Source organism: Lytechinus variegatus, chromosome 3, assembly GCF_018143015.1.
Source record: "Lytechinus variegatus isolate NC3 chromosome 3, Lvar_3.0, whole genome shotgun sequence".
NCBI classification, from domain to species: Eukaryota; Metazoa; Echinodermata; class Echinoidea; order Temnopleuroida; family Toxopneustidae; genus Lytechinus; species Lytechinus variegatus.
Window position 1 is genome coordinate 33414374 of NC_054742.1, and position 17696 is coordinate 33432069.

The window sequence follows — 17696 nt, forward strand, 5'->3', positions numbered from 1 at the left end:
GAATCAATGGTCAAATTAAGATATGGATGCTGTCTATCAAATCTACTTTCTGCCCAAAATCATAAATTAAGATGGTGTAAAATCTATCTAGCTCCCATTTCTTCTAGTCTAGGCCTAGATCTAAGTATAACTAAGGTTAAGTCTAACGTAAAACGATGATGGCACTCTGCAAACGATGTAACATTGCAATCAATTTCCCAGAATTGGCTGATTTTTCTTAGAAATTATTGAAGAAAACCAGGGAAAATGTGAATAGGTGGCCGTTTATTCAAGCTTTAATTTGGCTTTGGAACAGTTTGGTTGCTCAATGATTATCGACCTTCGACGCGACGCAGCACCTGGCTGTGCAGCTCAGCTGCAGCGCGCAGCCAATGCAATGCATCCGATGCATGGGTTTTTTTTCGCCGTCCATAGTCTCGGACTCGAAGTTGAAATTTAGACCCGGATTTCGGGGATTCGGCGCCTTGTATTAAGATTTATAGACTTAAAAGTCAAATGCAATTTAAAATTTGAAATCTGACCTTGAACAATCATCGTTGATAAACATCAGCCCTGAAGCAATTGCACTTCAAATCAGACCAGGCAAATTAGACGTCATCGTGTATGTTGCTAGAAGATCTATGACGAGTCGACTGAAGCCCCAGCGCATCATCAACGTTACTAGTAGCTACGCGACCGGACAGACTCGGCGCACCCAGGCCAGAAAAATGACCTCGATTATTACGGAGGTTGTCTATGCATTTATTAGTGGTGCAGCGAAATTCAGCAGAGGAAAATAAGAGATAAGAGGTATCCTCGTCATAGACTTAATATTCCAAAATGAGAAAAAATGTCAAAATCATGATTATTAAAGCTAAATAATTTCTTTAAAAATAAAAGTAATATTTTTGATATTTCAACCTGTGGAGCGTTGTGGCCCAGTGGATTAGTCTTCGGACTTTGAAACAGAGGGTCGTGGGCTCGAATCCCAGCCATGGCGTAATTTCCTTCAGCGAGAAATTCGTCCACGTTGTGCTGCACTCGACCCAGGTGAGGTAAGTGGGTACCTGGCAGGAATTTATTCCTTGAAATGCCACCGCGCTGTAAAAGGCTGCGGGGCTAAAGCCAGGGTAATAATATCCAATGGAGCGCATAGGGACGCATTTGGCGGTGATATGCGCTATATAAGCATGTTGGTATTATTATTATTATTATTAGATTAAGCGACCTAATAATTGTTCATTAAAAATATTTGAAATTAACAAATGAAAAAAAATCAACTCGACAAATTTCCGAAAAGTCCCCCTTATTTTTTAGAGTGGTCACAAAATTCCAGCGGAGTTGACCTTCCTTAGAGCAACACGCTTGTGTGTTGCTGCCCTCTACGTTCGTTGGTTGGCATGAATAATAAAATGTGCGCGCAGTTCAGCTGCATGCGCGTATTGAATTGACCGGAATTTACCTTTCTTAGAGCAACACGCTTGTGTGTTGTTGTCCTCTACGTTCGTTGCTTTTTTACTTTATTACAGAGATGTTTGTTTTTTAATGTCAATACTCAGGCGCCTTGCTTACGATTTACACGATTTCCATAAATGATGGAAACTAAAACATTTTTTTTGCTTCATTACTTTATATTTAGATTTGTGGGGGTATCTAAATAATAATATTGGATGACCAATTTTCGTGGGATGCGTAGAAATATTGTTACTCGCTGTGAACAATATTGGATTCGTCTCCAACTCATCCAATGTTGTTCTTCCATTCGTTCAATATTTTTTTGCATCCCACTCCATGCCATCCAATATTCCCCCCTAAATATAAACTTACAAGGATCCTCAGTGGGAGAATACCCTTTACTCTGTATAATGCTCCAGAAAATTTTGACATTTTCCCTGAAATACAGTGCGTATCAAAAAAGTTTACACTTTGAAAAAGCCCTGGGAATTAAAAAAATATACAACATGTGGGTAATATTTTCACATATAATATTGGTCTCATCTATCTAATGAAAGTAAAAGTTTTGACAGAATGCAACACTTGAGTGAGCACTGTCCATTTTTGTAAAGCTTGCAGAAATTTGTTTGCGCAGAAATGCTCGTTTTCACGCTTTGTCAAGGGAAAGGGCAAAATCAAACTTACCCTGCGAAACATTTCTCATACATTTCTCTTGCACTTTTATTCAATTGAAATAAAACGGATACATTCAAGCATTTTGTAACAATTTTGCACCCAAATTGAAATGTCAACATTTAGTAAGCACAACCTTTACCCTTTTGTGCCGGCTGGATCTCAGGACACAACTAAATCTGAACAAAAGTTTATATCAGACATCTGTAGCATTTTTTCACTGAGTTTTTATCATTTAAGTGGGTTTAAATTTCATTTTTCATTTAATATTTGTTCCTCCACATTTTTCAAAAGATTGACAATGATTTACAAAAGTAAAATCAAGCCTTAGCCATTTCATGTAAATCACAGCTCAGTGTAAATCAAATATTGTCTCGATTGCCTTGGTGTGTGGGGGAGTGGGGTTGTGTGCAATGCAAAGAGTTTTTGGCAAGGAAACAAGTTTAAAAAGGTTAAAGATATCTTCAAATCAATACTATCAAATTCCACGTTTTCTTCATGATTAAGGTCTGCTTTTAGTTGCTTAACTATTTCAAAGTTCTGCGCAAATCATTTTTCACTAAATTTTAAAAAGTAAGTGGTGCTCACTCAAGCGGAAATATTTTCGACAGTTATATCATCATTCGCTTAAATAGATGAAAAATCTTCAGGATATTACAAATGTATAATTTTATAGGATTTTTTCAAAATGTAAACTTTTTTTGATACGCACTGTATAGCCGGTATGATCTTTCCAAGTCAATTGTGAGTCTCTCAATATGTCGAGAAATTTCACAGTATTTTCTCGTATTATTTATATGTTATTCATCATTAATTGCATACCACAGTTGATGGATGTGCCGTTTATTAGGAATATAACATCTGAGGTTTTTTAGCATTGATTTGTAATTTGTTACATAAAACCGATTGCTCATAGATTTTCAACCCATTTTGTAAGTTATTTTTATCAATTCAATATTATTGTCTGACAGGACGAAACTATTGTCATCAGCAAATTCTATCAGTACTAACACTTTGAAGGTCGTTGATGTTTTTAGAAATAACACTGGCCCTAGAATTGAACCCTGAGGAATCTTGGTAGTATTAATGTTCGGTAAAGATTTACTATTTCTAAATACAACATAATTTCGGTTTGATAAATAATTTCTAAATCAGTTAAAAACTAAACCTCAAATGCCATAAAAATATAATTTGTCAAATAGAATATGATGATCCATGTTTTTTACAGATTAAAAAATATTTCAACAGATATCTTTTCTGTTCTAAATATTTCACTTATTTGTCAACAAGTTCAATAAAATCCAAATTTGTATCATAGCCTTGTCTGAATCCATCAGCTTTTCCTAAATACACTGCAAAAACTCTGGTGTTGATTTAACACCAGCCCGGATCAACCGCGTAGCCAGGATTTCATTTTGGAGGGGGCGGTAAATGCACGCAAAGCGTGCCAACACTTACAGAGCGCGCGAAGCGCGCTCCCTAGGGGGTGGGTGCAGGGAGGGGGAGTTTCCCCCTCCCGCACGAAGCGCGAAGCTTTTAGTATTTCATAAATTAAAATAAAAAGGAGCCGTTCCTCTTGTCTCTAGTACCTCCAATTCGGTTGACTATATTGTGATTTTGAATCTTGTTTCCAAATAGTGATTGTGAACGCACAAAAGAGGTATACAATTGAAAATTCAATGGAAGAAATTTAAATGATAATAACTCCGCGCGAAGCGCGGAAGCTAAAGCGTTTTATCAATTTTTCTTGCCATAAAAAGGGTCCCGAGAAAAGGGTATTCTCAAAGATATATTATATTATTTCTTTGGACAGATCAGATTTGATTACAAACAATTTAGCAACAGTGCATATTTTTAACTCGCATAACAGAGGAGAAGATTGGTAGAGGAAGATATTCCTCCCCGCGCAGAGCAATGAAACTCTGAAATTTCAAAGGGCGGACGTTTCATCAAATGTAGATATCTCTAATACCCAATCGGCTCTAATTCATTTAATTTTCTAAGATTATTGAACTTCATTACAATGAAAATAGTGCGCAAAAAGTTGAAACTTCTGTGATTTATTGAAATTATCTATATATAAAAAAAGGATGCCTAATTTTTTTACTTATCCTGAAGCGCTTCATTGTGAATATGAAGAAACTTAAGTGTCATTCAAAATTTCAAACTGAGGGTGCAAAACAGGACAGGAGATGAATGTATACAGGGAAATGACATGAAGTTTAATACAATTTGATAAAAAATATTGTACGTCTTTATTTAATACGACACGAATTTCATACCTTCCTCTTTTTAAATTAGGAACCTGTTTGCCCCAAAATTATGGTTGTTTAGTAATGAGCTGAAAAGCGGGAGAAGTTGACTTTATGGAGGTGACGGCAGAAACTGATATAAAGATTTTACCCGCTCGGAGCCGACCAGACCAGAAGTTGCGCGATCAATTGAAAAAAAAAAAGATGACTTCATATATTTACTTCGGCCTAACCTTACTCAAATTCATGCCCTTATGTATACAATTTTAACTTTAACTGGCAAGAAGCATATAGCTGAGGTGGAAAAACAGCTGGGATTAGAGAAAAGGTGGGGAAAACAATGGAGAACTTCAATATTGTCATTTAACAGCGGAAGCAAAATTCATATATAAATTTAGAGCAAGAAGAGTGAAGGCGTTTCTCTTTTGAGAAAAAAATAAAGAATAAAAAGAAAAAAAACACAAAGCTACCTTTCTTCCCTTTCCTCCCTTCCCTTTTCCTTTTCTCCTCTCTTTTTTCCCCTTCGGTTTTTTCTTTTTGGGACGTTTTGGGGAGGGGGCGACCGCCCCCACCCCCCCCTGGCTACGCGCCTGGCCCGGATTCTATATATGTCCACACCACAGGTGTGTTAAACAACACCAGTTTCGTTTTGGTCTAACACCAAATATGTGTTTATACTACACCAATTAGTATCAAAACAGCATCGGTTTGATTACAAACTGGTGTTGTTACAACACTTCTCTGGTGTGGACATAATATAGATTCCGGGCTGATGTTGAATCAACACCAGAGTTTTTGCAGTGTATGACATTAATTTTTCACACCACAATTTTTCAAATATTTCAAACGTCTAACACATTCAAACCACTTTCCTCTGTTGTGTTTACTACATTGATAATTTGTTTAACGCTTGCAGGTTTTCAATTTCATAGGAATAAAAAAAATTGTCGAGCTCCTTTACTATTTCTTTAGGTCTGTAACTGCCTCACTACGCCTCTTGGTTTGCAATGAGGAGTTTCAAAATACAACACTCCAAAAGAAATTTATTCGTGAAATGATTGTGAAAATCGTTATTTCCAGCATTCCATTAGCCGGATCCCAAGATAATATCACTGTAAACACAGCAAAATAGAAAACATATTTCGAGTAACATGTTCACGTGTCATAGAAATACAAACTGATAAGTTCACGGCTATGCATTTACGCAACCAATATGCGTGGACTTATTCCGTGTATTCAATGAATATTGTATTATAATTAGCTATAAAGAATAACAAAAACTTAAGCTGAGAAACTAAAATACAGCTTGAGTAACTTCAGAATAAGGTTCTAATTAGAACCATGCTGGTGATTCAGTGAACTATCAAGGAAGAATAACAAATGGTTGACAGACAATATTAATATGCTTATAATTTACAGTGTATTATCAGCAAAGCATTAAGGGGAATAACACTGACATCAAACTCTATAACTAAATAGCACTTTCACTTACATGTAAGATATTTGACTATACTACGTTACCAAGAAAATAACTGTGAAACCAAACCATACTGCGGATGACACAATATATGACATTATTAACCACTATACTACCAAGGACAATTATTTGTTTATGACTGTAAAATATTTAATGCGCACATAAGCAGATCTTTCTATATTTGCATCTTCTACAGGTCCTTTGATATATTAATAAAATATTGAGATATTGTTCAAGAATTTTCCAATTGGAGGCTTAAATCAGATGGCAGGTTTGTACATTGATCCAAACTACAGTATATGACTACTACTATAACTCTTGACAATACTCTATATACTGAGAGGAGTTCACTTGCTGGAAACTTATGGGGTTCTACCTATATTATGAAGACTCATATCAACTTGACCGGCTATACAAATCAGAATAATGAAGGGTGGATATTTAATGCCTTTTCACACGTTAATCTTTAATCATCATTATTGATGATTGCAATTCGTCTTTAAAATCTTCGGAACTTTCACACGCTCACTTGAAAACTGTGATTTGAATTCGAATTCCCGAGCGAAGGAGGTAGTGTCCATGGTGACTTGTCAATCCAAGGAGATCTCCTTGGTCAATCAGCAAAACGCATCACAGATACAAACTATATTGAGTGCATGGCATTTGTGTCATCTACGGAAGTGCTAGAAAGGTCATGTAATCTCCGCCCCCAAAAAGATGTTTTTGAGTGAGGCCAAGCCTTTCACACCTAAAATTCGCACCGTAATTTGAGTGAAAGTCAACTGGAATTAACCTCCGGAGAAGAATTTGAATTCGTGATTGTGATAAGCGTTCGTGATTTTACTTTGGTATCACGCGTGCTAAAAATTCTTCACTAGCATTACTTTTCACTGGAATCATCATTACGATTTTTTAACCGTGTGAAAGGACGGTAAAACTTGGCCTTTCTCTGCCTATAACTCTCTAACACATAACCAGCTCTATGTGAGTTTGTGTAGAAAAGGATTAAGAAAACCTAAAGGGCAAAATGAAACATCAAGTGGAATTTGAATTTAAACAACATAATTATATCGAACATATATAAAGCCAAAAAATATATAAATATTTCACTGTACAATGCTGCAGTGATAACAACAAGAAGGAGTTTGTGTTGTCATAATGACTTCAGTATTGATATTTTCCCTTAGCGTAAAATTTCTCTGTCTCTATACCTGTCTATTAGTCTGAAAAAATAATATCTTTGATATTCCTTTTTTTTAGACCAATTCGTCTCTAAAGTCTATCTTTATTTTTAGAAAAATAAATACGGGGAGACTTGAAATAAACATCCTTCGATATAACATTTCCGATGAGTATTCTTTCGATTGCTGTTTCCCAGCCGAAGATAACTTGTTCTGTTTTAATTAAATGAATTCCAGAATACGTTGAAAATAATGATATTAAAAGCTGCATTACCTGATGCATCATAATCTGCAATAACTTACAATGTCATATCAGCTTTCTGCTGCAGTGTCAAAAAGGTTTTTCTCAATATCGTGTTTATAACCAATATTCAAGCCTGTGATATTGCTATTTTGTCTAATTTGATCCGCAAAGGTGTCTGCTTATAACGCAGATCAGGAAACAGCCCTGTCTAATACAAGTTTATACATTTAGACCTTGGTGAACCTACGACCACATGGAAGTTCGACCATCCAGTCCGCACCCGGAGGAGGACTTTCCACTCTTAGGGCAATGCCTGTGATCTTCACTTGCTCTGTTGGACGAAACTTGACAAAAGGAGTTGAATCCCCCTGATTGCCCATTCTAAAGGTTCCCTCCGAGTTGTCAATCCAAAACGAATCATACTCAGACGGTCTGCAATGATGTGGGCTCAACACTGTATGATCTTTGGCGAATATGCTAAGGCCATATTGTTCGGTGCGTTGTTCGGCCAAGATTACCGACATGACCGACGCGTGCTGAATGCAGATTTCTGATAATGCAAGTTACAGTTAATTGATTGTTAATAATTTGATATAATTTGATGCTTTTCGCTGTAATACTATTACAGCCTACCGATGTTTCTGGAAGCCTATAAGATTTAGCGAATACGGAGTTTAGAACCCCAGAGCGATCTTTAGCTACTGACTATGAGTTATTGTGTGACGAAAGTTGTATAGACGCGTCGTTCGTTCTCTAACTCTCGATTTCACAACGGTGGCTTGGGCGACATCACGTGACCAATTATGGCGTTAGAATCTTAATATTGGTGTTTATTTGGATCTATCAGTTCGTAGCATAGGCTTAGTAATTTCTTATACATGCCCATAAAAACAAATATTGTTCATACCAATTTTCATAAAAGAGTTTTGCGAGTTACTGATATACCAGCGCTTATACCGACAGCTAAAAACACAATAGCTACAGGCTTCTTGCCGTAGACGTAGGCTAGAACATGAGACTCAGAACTTTAACTCAACTTTTCATAATCTAAGAACAGTTTCAAAAAATATGATCACATGATGATTGATTTAAATATGTATGTTTTTATCCCTCTCAAAGAAAAAATCTTATGACGCCTGAATTAGTATTAGACCTTCCTAAACCGATTGTTTTATCCAATGTCAGAACGAAGCACGACGCCGCTTTCACCAAAATGCTATCTGGCAAGGTTTTGAAAACGACAATATGTACCCTCCCCCTTTGCCGTGCTTGTTCAACAATGAATTATCACAAAGAAAGTCATGGTTGCCCTAATGTCTGGAGACAAAAATCGTTTGATAATGTTCTTTAATTCTTTTAAGTGTGCCAAAATTTTCACAAAAAATTGAGAGGAATGTAAGATTTTGGATTTTCACACACAAAAAAACCGATGCCCCGTGTCTGCGCGGCATTAATCGCTTTGCACACGATTCCTAGATTATAAAAGTGATTTTAAGTGCTGAATTCTGAGGCAATTACTTTGAATGACTGAAATTTAATATTTTCCCACGCACCATTTTAAATAACTGTCTATGTATTACTGGAGTAAACTTTGTGGTCGTTGCAGATCTGGCCGTACGCAGATTTTCTGCCTTCGAGGCAAGATGAGTAATCAACTTTGATTAAAAATAAATCAAAAGCGATGGAGCAAAGCGACCAGTGAGAGTGCAAGTAAACCGATCTAGATTTTGTTCAGATAATTACAGAACAATAAAGAGTAAATTGCAAATTTTTTTCGTTTAAAATATGGAAGGAATATAAAACAAACATACCAGGCGTTTCTTTCGAAAGTAGTACTAGTATAGTCGATAGTGGAAGTTTTTATCCTCGGTTGGTCCAGCAATGTTACTATTTTCTAACTTAAGAACCAACCTAGGATGAATATTTTCACTATTCTTTTTTAAACCCGGCATATTTTGAATAACATTTTGATTGCATTTGGTTACATTTAATTGTAAATATAAACGTATTGTTTTCGCCAATACCCATTTTGGGTGACATAAGGAAATAAAAAATCTCATCGTCATTGGCAGCTTACCATACATGTACTTACGAAAAATGATCATGTGCTCCAACATTGGGTTACCATGAAACGCAAGAAATAGTCCACTTCCACGTGTTTTCAACTTGAAGCGAGTCCGATCGTTAGAGTATTTTAGAAGCCCTCTTTTCATTGTGGGTTGATGAGCTAAATAGAAACTGCAATCTGGAGTAAAAATAAATCATATAATATCGCCCAAGACTCGATTTTATAAATTTTTTTTTACCCGAGAAACATTCGCACGGTGCAGATACGAACACATTGAGAGTAGTAAAAGAGCAGCCACTACGATTCTGTTTATTTTTCTTCGCGGACACTAAAATTTGTTAACACTCTGAATCGGTTCTTAAAGTCGTGCAAAAAAAAGGAAGAAAGAAGAATCATGATATCTGGGTGGACGCATCTTTGCATGAAAGTGCCATTTAGGGCATCAAATTCGAAAGCATATTACCCCCTTTAAATATTTCGAAAAAAACTAATACATGTACTACGTACTGAAATTAAAAATATAATTAAGGATAATCACATTAGTCTGTAAAAACCTACCAATAGTTCAAAGATGTCAATGGCAATGATCGTTTGTATTTTTTCAGTGTTATAGATTTCAAAAATTTGAAAAAAATTCGCTTCATAATTTTTTATTCTTATTAAAAAATCGCTTTGTGAGCATTATATTCACAAAATTTAGTAACTAAATAATGGCAAAATTACAAAGATTATAACATGAACTGAGACATATCACTCATGCAAATAAAAATCGCAATAGTGCCGCTACGCCAATGACATTTTTCACTCTTTGTGTCGGGTAATGATATATTGTTTAACTTTTAATCAATGATTTCAAACATATTTTCATGTTCATGCTAATTTTTACAATCGAACTAATTGTACATTTAGGATATATATAGAGGCTTTTCATATAATGCAACAATACACCGTCGTGTGACTCACATAATTGTGCGAAATTATGTATACTTACATTGGCAATATTTTCCTGCATAATGTTTTGGACACCGACAACTTTGCAAATCGCCTTCTGCTTTTTTGCGGATTCCACCATTCTGACAAGGATCTAAAATTTATTATATGAGATGCATTACAGTCACTTCACTTCTAACCGGTGGGTATAACTCATATTTCAATAAAATAGTATCAATTGTTTAATCCTCATTTATATACTCGATCCGACATAACAACTTATTTTGTTTGTAGTTTTCTTGTGAAATTTCATTCCTTTATTGATAAGTGACCATTGTTTCAATATATTATGCATATTTCTTTATACGTCCGAAGCAACCTTTTCAAGGCTCACTCACTCCGCCCATTTCGCCGCAAGATTTAAGTCTCTCCGCAGTTCTTTAACGAGCCTTGAAAGAAAGAAAAAAAAATGTTCGCTCGCTCGCTCCGCTCAATCGTACATTGAAATGTAAGGTTAGCCTATCTATAATTGTATGACGATAAAAATCATTACAACAGCCATCGAAAAAAAAATCACGATAGGTGCGTACAATGGACGAATTTTGAATTTTCAGATCAATGTATTGCTATCATCCCCTCATTTCCTGCTCGCATCTTATTTACGTTATCGTGTCTAAAGATTCGTAATCTTCTAGTGTACACTAGTTTATACTATAGGCCTAATTGACAATTATCACACGTAGGAAAACAGCTTAATTTGTAAGAAACCTCGCATTGCTATAGATTATTTAAAAAACTAATTTTATAAACTTATACTCAATGTGTTTTATCAAATCCATTCAATAATTTAATCATCCATTCAAGCAGGGGCCGCGAAAAAGTTTTTATACATGAATTAGGAAAAAAGCCCCTGTCAAGGTTTGTCAAATATCAGAAATCAAGCGACGATAAAAATATGTCAAAAGTGCTGTCGTGATCAGTTACATAAATCGCATGAAGCCGTCAGGGCCACACCACTGATTTTCATCCACTAACCCAGAGACTCTTCTCAGATTAGCCTATAGATAAAGGGACCCCAAGATGGCCAACAAAAGAGGAGACAAAAACAAGTTATGCATTTTCTCACCAGTGGAATACCTAGGATTTTTTCCCGGGGGGCAATCGGGCCCTTGCTTTTTCAGGAGGAGGGAACATTTCTTTTCTGTGTTTGTGTGTATGTGTCACAAGGGCGAATATACGACTTTCGCCAATAGGGGATGGGGCCTGAAATTGTATTCACCTATATGTCGCCTGATCAGTCACTTCTAGCTTTATTCTTATAAAACAACATAAATATGAAATAATATCATAAGCCCTATCAAAAAGTTCGAGCACGAAGCGCGAGCGAATTTTAAAAACTTTCGTGTGTTTTGTCTTCAAAATTTTACATTCTGGGCAATGTATATGATCCTGAACAAGATTAGTATATGTAACTTGATAATTACTGTGAACGCCATCAGGCGCGAGCAGAAATGTTCTTTCGCATGACCGAAAAGGGCTGTAAAGGACTCTTTACAGTTACCCACGAAGACGATACATATTTCAATAATGGGAGCGCAAATCGTGAGCTAAAAATGGCATTCCGACCTAAAACAAAATGTTCATTCTAAGCACTTTTTGTTATCATGAATAGGATAGGTTTGTTACTACACAATCGATGCGAGCGCGAGCGGAAGAAAATTTAGATTTTAAACCTCAAAGCAGGACACTCTATTCACATTTTGTAAATGATGAATAGGATATGGTTCTAATGCGAGCGTGAAGCGCGAGCAGACAATTATTGATATTCTGATCTGAAAATGAAGAATTTAAACAATTTTTAAATAGAGAACATGGAGGATATCGCGTATGTTTTAGATTTAGACCTAGAATCTGGGCATTCTGAATACATTTGTTTAATCATGAAGATCAGCAATGCACTGTGAAAAAAAAGAGTAAATTTACGTTGGTCATTTTTTTGTTGGGTAATATATACGTTGGTTATTGTTTTGTTGGGCATTATGTGCCTTATACTTAGGCAAATTTTTACTCTGCCGCTGCCAAAATACAGATGTCCAATTGTTGGGCTAGTAATTGCCCTGCTGAGTGGTAAATGTTGCGAAACTTTACGATCACGAGTTGCGCTTGCAGCATGCTACACACGGTCGATAAGATATGGAGGAGCTTCTAGATGACTGGGGGCTGGGGAGCCTCGCTGAATCTTTCATAGATGAGTTGCTTAAACGTTTTTTTAATTTTTTTATTTTGGACTTTACGTTAAGCATAATTTGTAAGGAATTTGTCAGAATAGGCCTACATACATGACATATATCTGACGCTGTTTTGTTTTTGCTTCACTCACTTGAGATATGCACTTGCACTTGTATGCAGCGTTATTGTGCATGCAAAGCACTTTCGGATAAGGTCTCCGGATCGACACGGACCAGGTACACGAAGTGAGTGTAGGCCTTGCCCAGATGTTGGGTTAATAACTTTATTAAAAAGTTGGGCAAATTAATGTCCCCCAAAATGTAGTTCAAAATATTACCCAACAGTTGGGCACATTAATGCCCCAACAACGTTGGGTAAAATATTGCCCAGTAGTTGGTAGGGTTGACTATCGGCCCAACGTTGGGCAAAATATTGGGTAAAATATTGCCCAATTTTTTCACAGTGTGCAAGCGCGAGCTGAAAACATTTGATATTCCGATCTGAAAAAGGTCAATTCAAACACTAATTAAGCACTTTGTAGGAAATTTGTGAAGTGGATGTGGATCAGACTTTAAAGAATGATGCGTGCGTGAAGCGCGAGCTGATATTTTTTTTATTATTTTAACAAAGGACCGGTACATGCACTCTATAGACGTTTTGTCATCATATGCATATGCAAATTATTATTCCTAAGCTCTTCGATATTCCATTGTGAAAAGACCCAATTTGGATATTTGGAATTTATGAAAATTATTTTCTTATTTATTATGTGCGTAATGACAACGTGAAAGTTGTTTCTAACGCTTAAAAGATGAAAATTTTAAACATTTGTAATTATTAATATGCATCACAATGGCTAATACATCTTTAACAATTAAAATGGATATTTTCAGAACTTTATGGAATACAAGAAGACAACTTGGCAAATCCAATAATGCGACCACGCAGCGTGAGCTTAATATTTTGATAATTTATTTTGACCCTAAAACGGACATTTTACAGAGCACTTAAATTTGTAAATGAAAAAAAATTGAAAGCTCGATGTGCGAGCTAAAATATGTTTTGCATATTGATTTCCAATCCAGTCCAATCCAAAAGTCATTTAATATAGCGCCTTTTCCTTTCGGTTACAAAGCGCTGCACACACACTACTCCATATTTGTTTTGGCCACTAAAACAACTGTTCTACACCTCGGAATGATCAGTCTAGTCCATGCAATTAATTGTCCACTTAGCAGAATAGATGGGATTTAATGGCCTTCTTGAATTGTTCAACAGAGGAGGCCATCTTCACTGCAGCTGGTAGATGATTCCATAGTTTTGCAGCAATCACAGGAAAGGACGTTTCACCCGCACGTCTCTTGGAAAGGCGTTGAGTGAGCCAGATTGACGAAGATGAATGAGTAGTTTTCTTATTTTAAGTAGATTTCAAAACTTGATATTTCAAGCTTCATATCAGCCTATTGAGCAAGATGTGAATCTCATCGTACAGGCAATTCGGGCGAGAAGCTCATGCGAAATATTTGGGGGAGGGGTTGCAAGTCTTTCCCTTACAGTATTTTATTCACTCGTTGTCCTCCTCTTATTTTCCTCTTTTTTCTCTTCTGTCTTTGTCCTTTTTTCTTCTTTTATTTTCTTCGTTCTCCTTTTTTTTTGCTCCGCTATTCTTTTTTTCAGGGGGGAGGGCACCTGGGCGCACACCAGAACTCAGGAGGGGGGGCGTGCCCCTGTTACACCCACAAATGTAATAATCGCCCACAAATGTAATAACACTTTACCCACAAATGTAATAACGCCCACAAATGTAATAACATTTTACCCACAAATGTAATAGTTTTGGATCGCCCACAAATGTAATAACACTTTACCCACAAATGTAATAATTTTTGATCGCCCAAAAATGTAATAATGACTTTACCCACAAATGTAATAAATTTGAAGTGATTTTTGGCGAATTCGTTCTAAACTAACATCCTATAGTAATGCGTTCAAAGAGCACAAAAGTTCAAAGTCTTTTTTCAGAACCGGTTAATGAAATATTACAGTACAAGTCCAAGTCTATTTCCAGACCCGGTTGTTTCAAAATTATAATATGCGTCAAAAGTCTTTTTTCCAGACCCGGTTGTTTCAAAATTATAATATGTGTCCAAAGTCTTTTTTCCAGACCTTGTTAATTCAAAAATTATAATGCAAGTCCAAAGTCTTTTTTTCAGACCCGGTCGTTTCAAAAGTTATAATATACGTCGGTGAGGGGTAAAGACAACACTCTAAGCCCAAGCATTTTAAGTGGGTTTAATTTTGAAGATTAGTCTCAGCTGTCATTTTTTTTTTCAATATTTCTTTATCTTTTAAATAACCGGGTCCAGACTCCAGACGAAAGACTAAGCATAATACTCGTGTTATTCCACAAGAATAAGAATATGAGTCTTTTGTTTTTAGGATTGTTTAAATCATTTTTAAATCACCAGGTCTGGAATAAAGACAACGCTCTAAACATGTGCTTTTCTACATGCATGGTCTTAATTTGGAGGATTGTTGGTTCTTAGATTCGTTGTTGGGGGTTGAGTTTTATTGATTTTTTATTCCTGAAATAATTGTGTCTGGAGGAAAGTCGATCTTCGACAATCGGTCTTCATGTTGTTCCACAGTAATTAGATTATTGGGTATTCGTTTTAGAATATTTGTAAAAATTATTTTATTTTTCAAATAGTAACCAAGTCTGGAGAAAGGATGTCTGCTTTACCCACGCGTTAGTATGGGTAGTAGTATTATCTAAAAAAAAAATATTTTACTGGGTGAAACTTTGGAAATTTGGTCTTAGATTTGAAGTTTTTCAGTTACTTTTTGTTAATAGCCGGGTCTGGAGGAAAGGGTACGTTTTGAAACTCGTGTTATTCCACGAGAATAAGAATATAAGGTCTTATGTTAGAATATTTTTTTTTCGTAACTGTTTTAGGTCTGGAATAAAGACAACACTCTTAACCTCTTTTAAAACAGGTTCTTAGGTTGAAGGTTTGTTTGGTCTTAGACTTTGACTTTTTTTAATTCTTACTATTAGCGTTTTCTTTTAAGAAAAAAATGGTCGGGCTGAAAGAATACGCTATATCCAGCATTAATAAGATTATGGGGTCTTTATACTGTTTTTCAAATTGCAAATGTTCATATACATCCCTCTAAAACGGTTACTAACTTAGGTGTTTTGTTTGATAAAACTTTTCAATGCGTCCCCATGTCAACAGCATCTGTCGTAAAGCATCCTTCGCCCTAAGAAAAATTGGTAAAATTCGAAAATATCTCTCAAAGCCATCTACTGAAGTCCTCATTCATGCATTTATTAGTTCACTTCTTGACAGTTGCAATAGCCTGCTCCATGGAATTCCAGAAAAGGATATTTCTAAGCTGCAGAGAATTCAAAACTCTGCAGCCCGTCTAGTTTCCCTCACTAAAAACATGACCATGTAACCCCTACTCTTAAACAATTGCACTGGCTTCCCATTAAATTCCGTATACAATTCAAAATTCTACTCCTAACATTCAAATCTCTTCATGGACATGCTCCAAAATATCTCTCCGAATTGGTCCATGCATATACTCCAAGTAGGTCCCTTCGTTCTGCAAATCAAAATTTCTTAACAGTCAAAAAAGCAAAAACTAAAATTTTTGGTGATAGGTCCTTTTCAAGCTCTGCCCCACGTCTTTGGAACACTCTTCCAGCTTCCCTTCGTTCCATCTCAAATATCACTTCATTTCGATCAAATTTAAAAACATACCTCATGAAGAAAGCATATCCAACATCGCCTCATTTACAGTGTCCTTGATATTTTTTTTCTCTTAGTTTAATGATTTCTAATTTGTATATTTTGTATGTTCTACATTGTAAAGCGCTTTGATATGATTTCATGAAAAGCGCTATATAAGTTTAAGCTATTATTATTATTTTAAACTGTTATTCATAATGTTTAAATAACAGGTAACTGGGTCTAAAGAAACGACTACGCTTGATTCTCAATTTACTCTTAGTGCATATATTGACAATATACACCGTATAAGTTGAAACAACAACAACAAAGACATTAATTCCACCAGTTTTAATTAACTGGGTCTGGAGAAAAGACTAAGCTCGATTCCCATTTTTTCCACAGGAATATCATTATCGTATCTTAGTTTGGACTTATATCATAAATTTTTAAATAACTGGGTCTGGAAAAAGACTTTGGACTTATTAAAATTCTTGAAACAACCGGGTCTGGAAAAAAGACTTTGGATTTATATTATAATTTTGAAACAACCGGGTCTGGAAAAAAGACTTCGGAGTTATATCACAATTTTTAAAACAACCGGGTCTGGAAAAAAAAGACTTTGGACTTTTATTATATTTTTTTAAACAACCGGGTCTGGAAAAAAGACTTTGGATTTATATTATAATGTTCGAAACAATTGGGTCTGGAAAAAAGACTTTGGACTTGTACTTTGATGTTTTATTAACCCGGTCTGAAAAAAAGACTTTGCACTTTTGTGCTATATGAACGTATAACTATAGGATTTTAGTTTAGAACTGATTCGCCAAAAATCCCTTCAAATTTATTACATTTGTGGGCGATCAAAAATTATTACATTTGTGGGTAATGTGTTATTACATTTGTGGGTGTTATTACATTTGTGGGTGTTATTACATTTGTGGGTAAAGTAAAACTACACCACTGTTTCTCACGTCATTTTTCAAAATTTTAGCATTTAATCTACCAATACTACCTACGTACCCGAAAGGCAAGCTACAAATTTGCTTCCAGGTGACACATATTTTGCAGCCCATGTTAAAGAGAAAGGATCAACTTCTTCCAAGTTCATCTGAGCTGAGTAACTGACATCGCTTCTACTTTCCTTACCACAAAAGATCGCTGGTGATGTCATTTTGCCTTGTGCGCCTATTTCAGATACATAAAAACCACAGTGAACATTCAAAATATTGTATCGTGCACATTAGTAAAAAGAAATGAAGAGAAGACTAGTACAAAATAGTATTCTGGTTTATTTCTTGTTTGCATGTCTTGTATTAACGTGCAGTGGCGGCACCAAGATTTTTAAACTAGGGGGCAAATATAGGGACAAAAGAACATTTTGGAGTGGCAAAGGTGGACACTGAATTTTTCGCCTGTTTAAAATAGGTAATGTTATAGTCATGAACAGGGTGGGTAGCTACATGTAGCTA

The 17696-nt window shown here is 35.7% G+C and overlaps 1 protein-coding gene across 1 annotated transcript; it reads right to left on the reverse strand.

Annotated features, from left to right (window-relative positions):
- Positions 1-6029: 6029 nt before the first annotated feature.
- Positions 6030-17395, reverse strand: LOC121410824. The gene is made up of 4 exons (XM_041603138.1): positions 17248-17395; positions 10320-10412; positions 9353-9505; positions 6030-7810 (listed from the first exon to the last, which is right to left on the reverse strand). Exons 1-4 carry the CDS (start codon positions 17333-17335, stop codon positions 7488-7490), a joined length of 657 nt encoding a protein of 218 aa, XP_041459072.1. The 5' UTR covers positions 17336-17395; the 3' UTR covers positions 6030-7487.
- Between the last annotated feature and the right edge of the window lie 301 nt (positions 17396-17696).

Excerpts from the sequence above, each read along its gene's own strand:
- LOC121410824 (XM_041603138.1), bottom strand. The coding sequence starts at position 17,335 with ATGAACTTGGAAGAAGTTGATCCTTTCTCTTTAACATGGGCTGCAAAA. Across the intron at positions 9,506-10,319 it reads TGCAGGAAAATATTGCCAAT|ATTGCAGTTTCTATTTAGCT; the intron begins GTAAGTATACAT and ends TTTTTACTCCAG. Across the intron at positions 7,811-9,352 it reads GGAGCACATGATCATTTTTC|AAATCTGCATTCAGCACGCG; the intron begins GTAAGTACATGT and ends TTGCATTATCAG.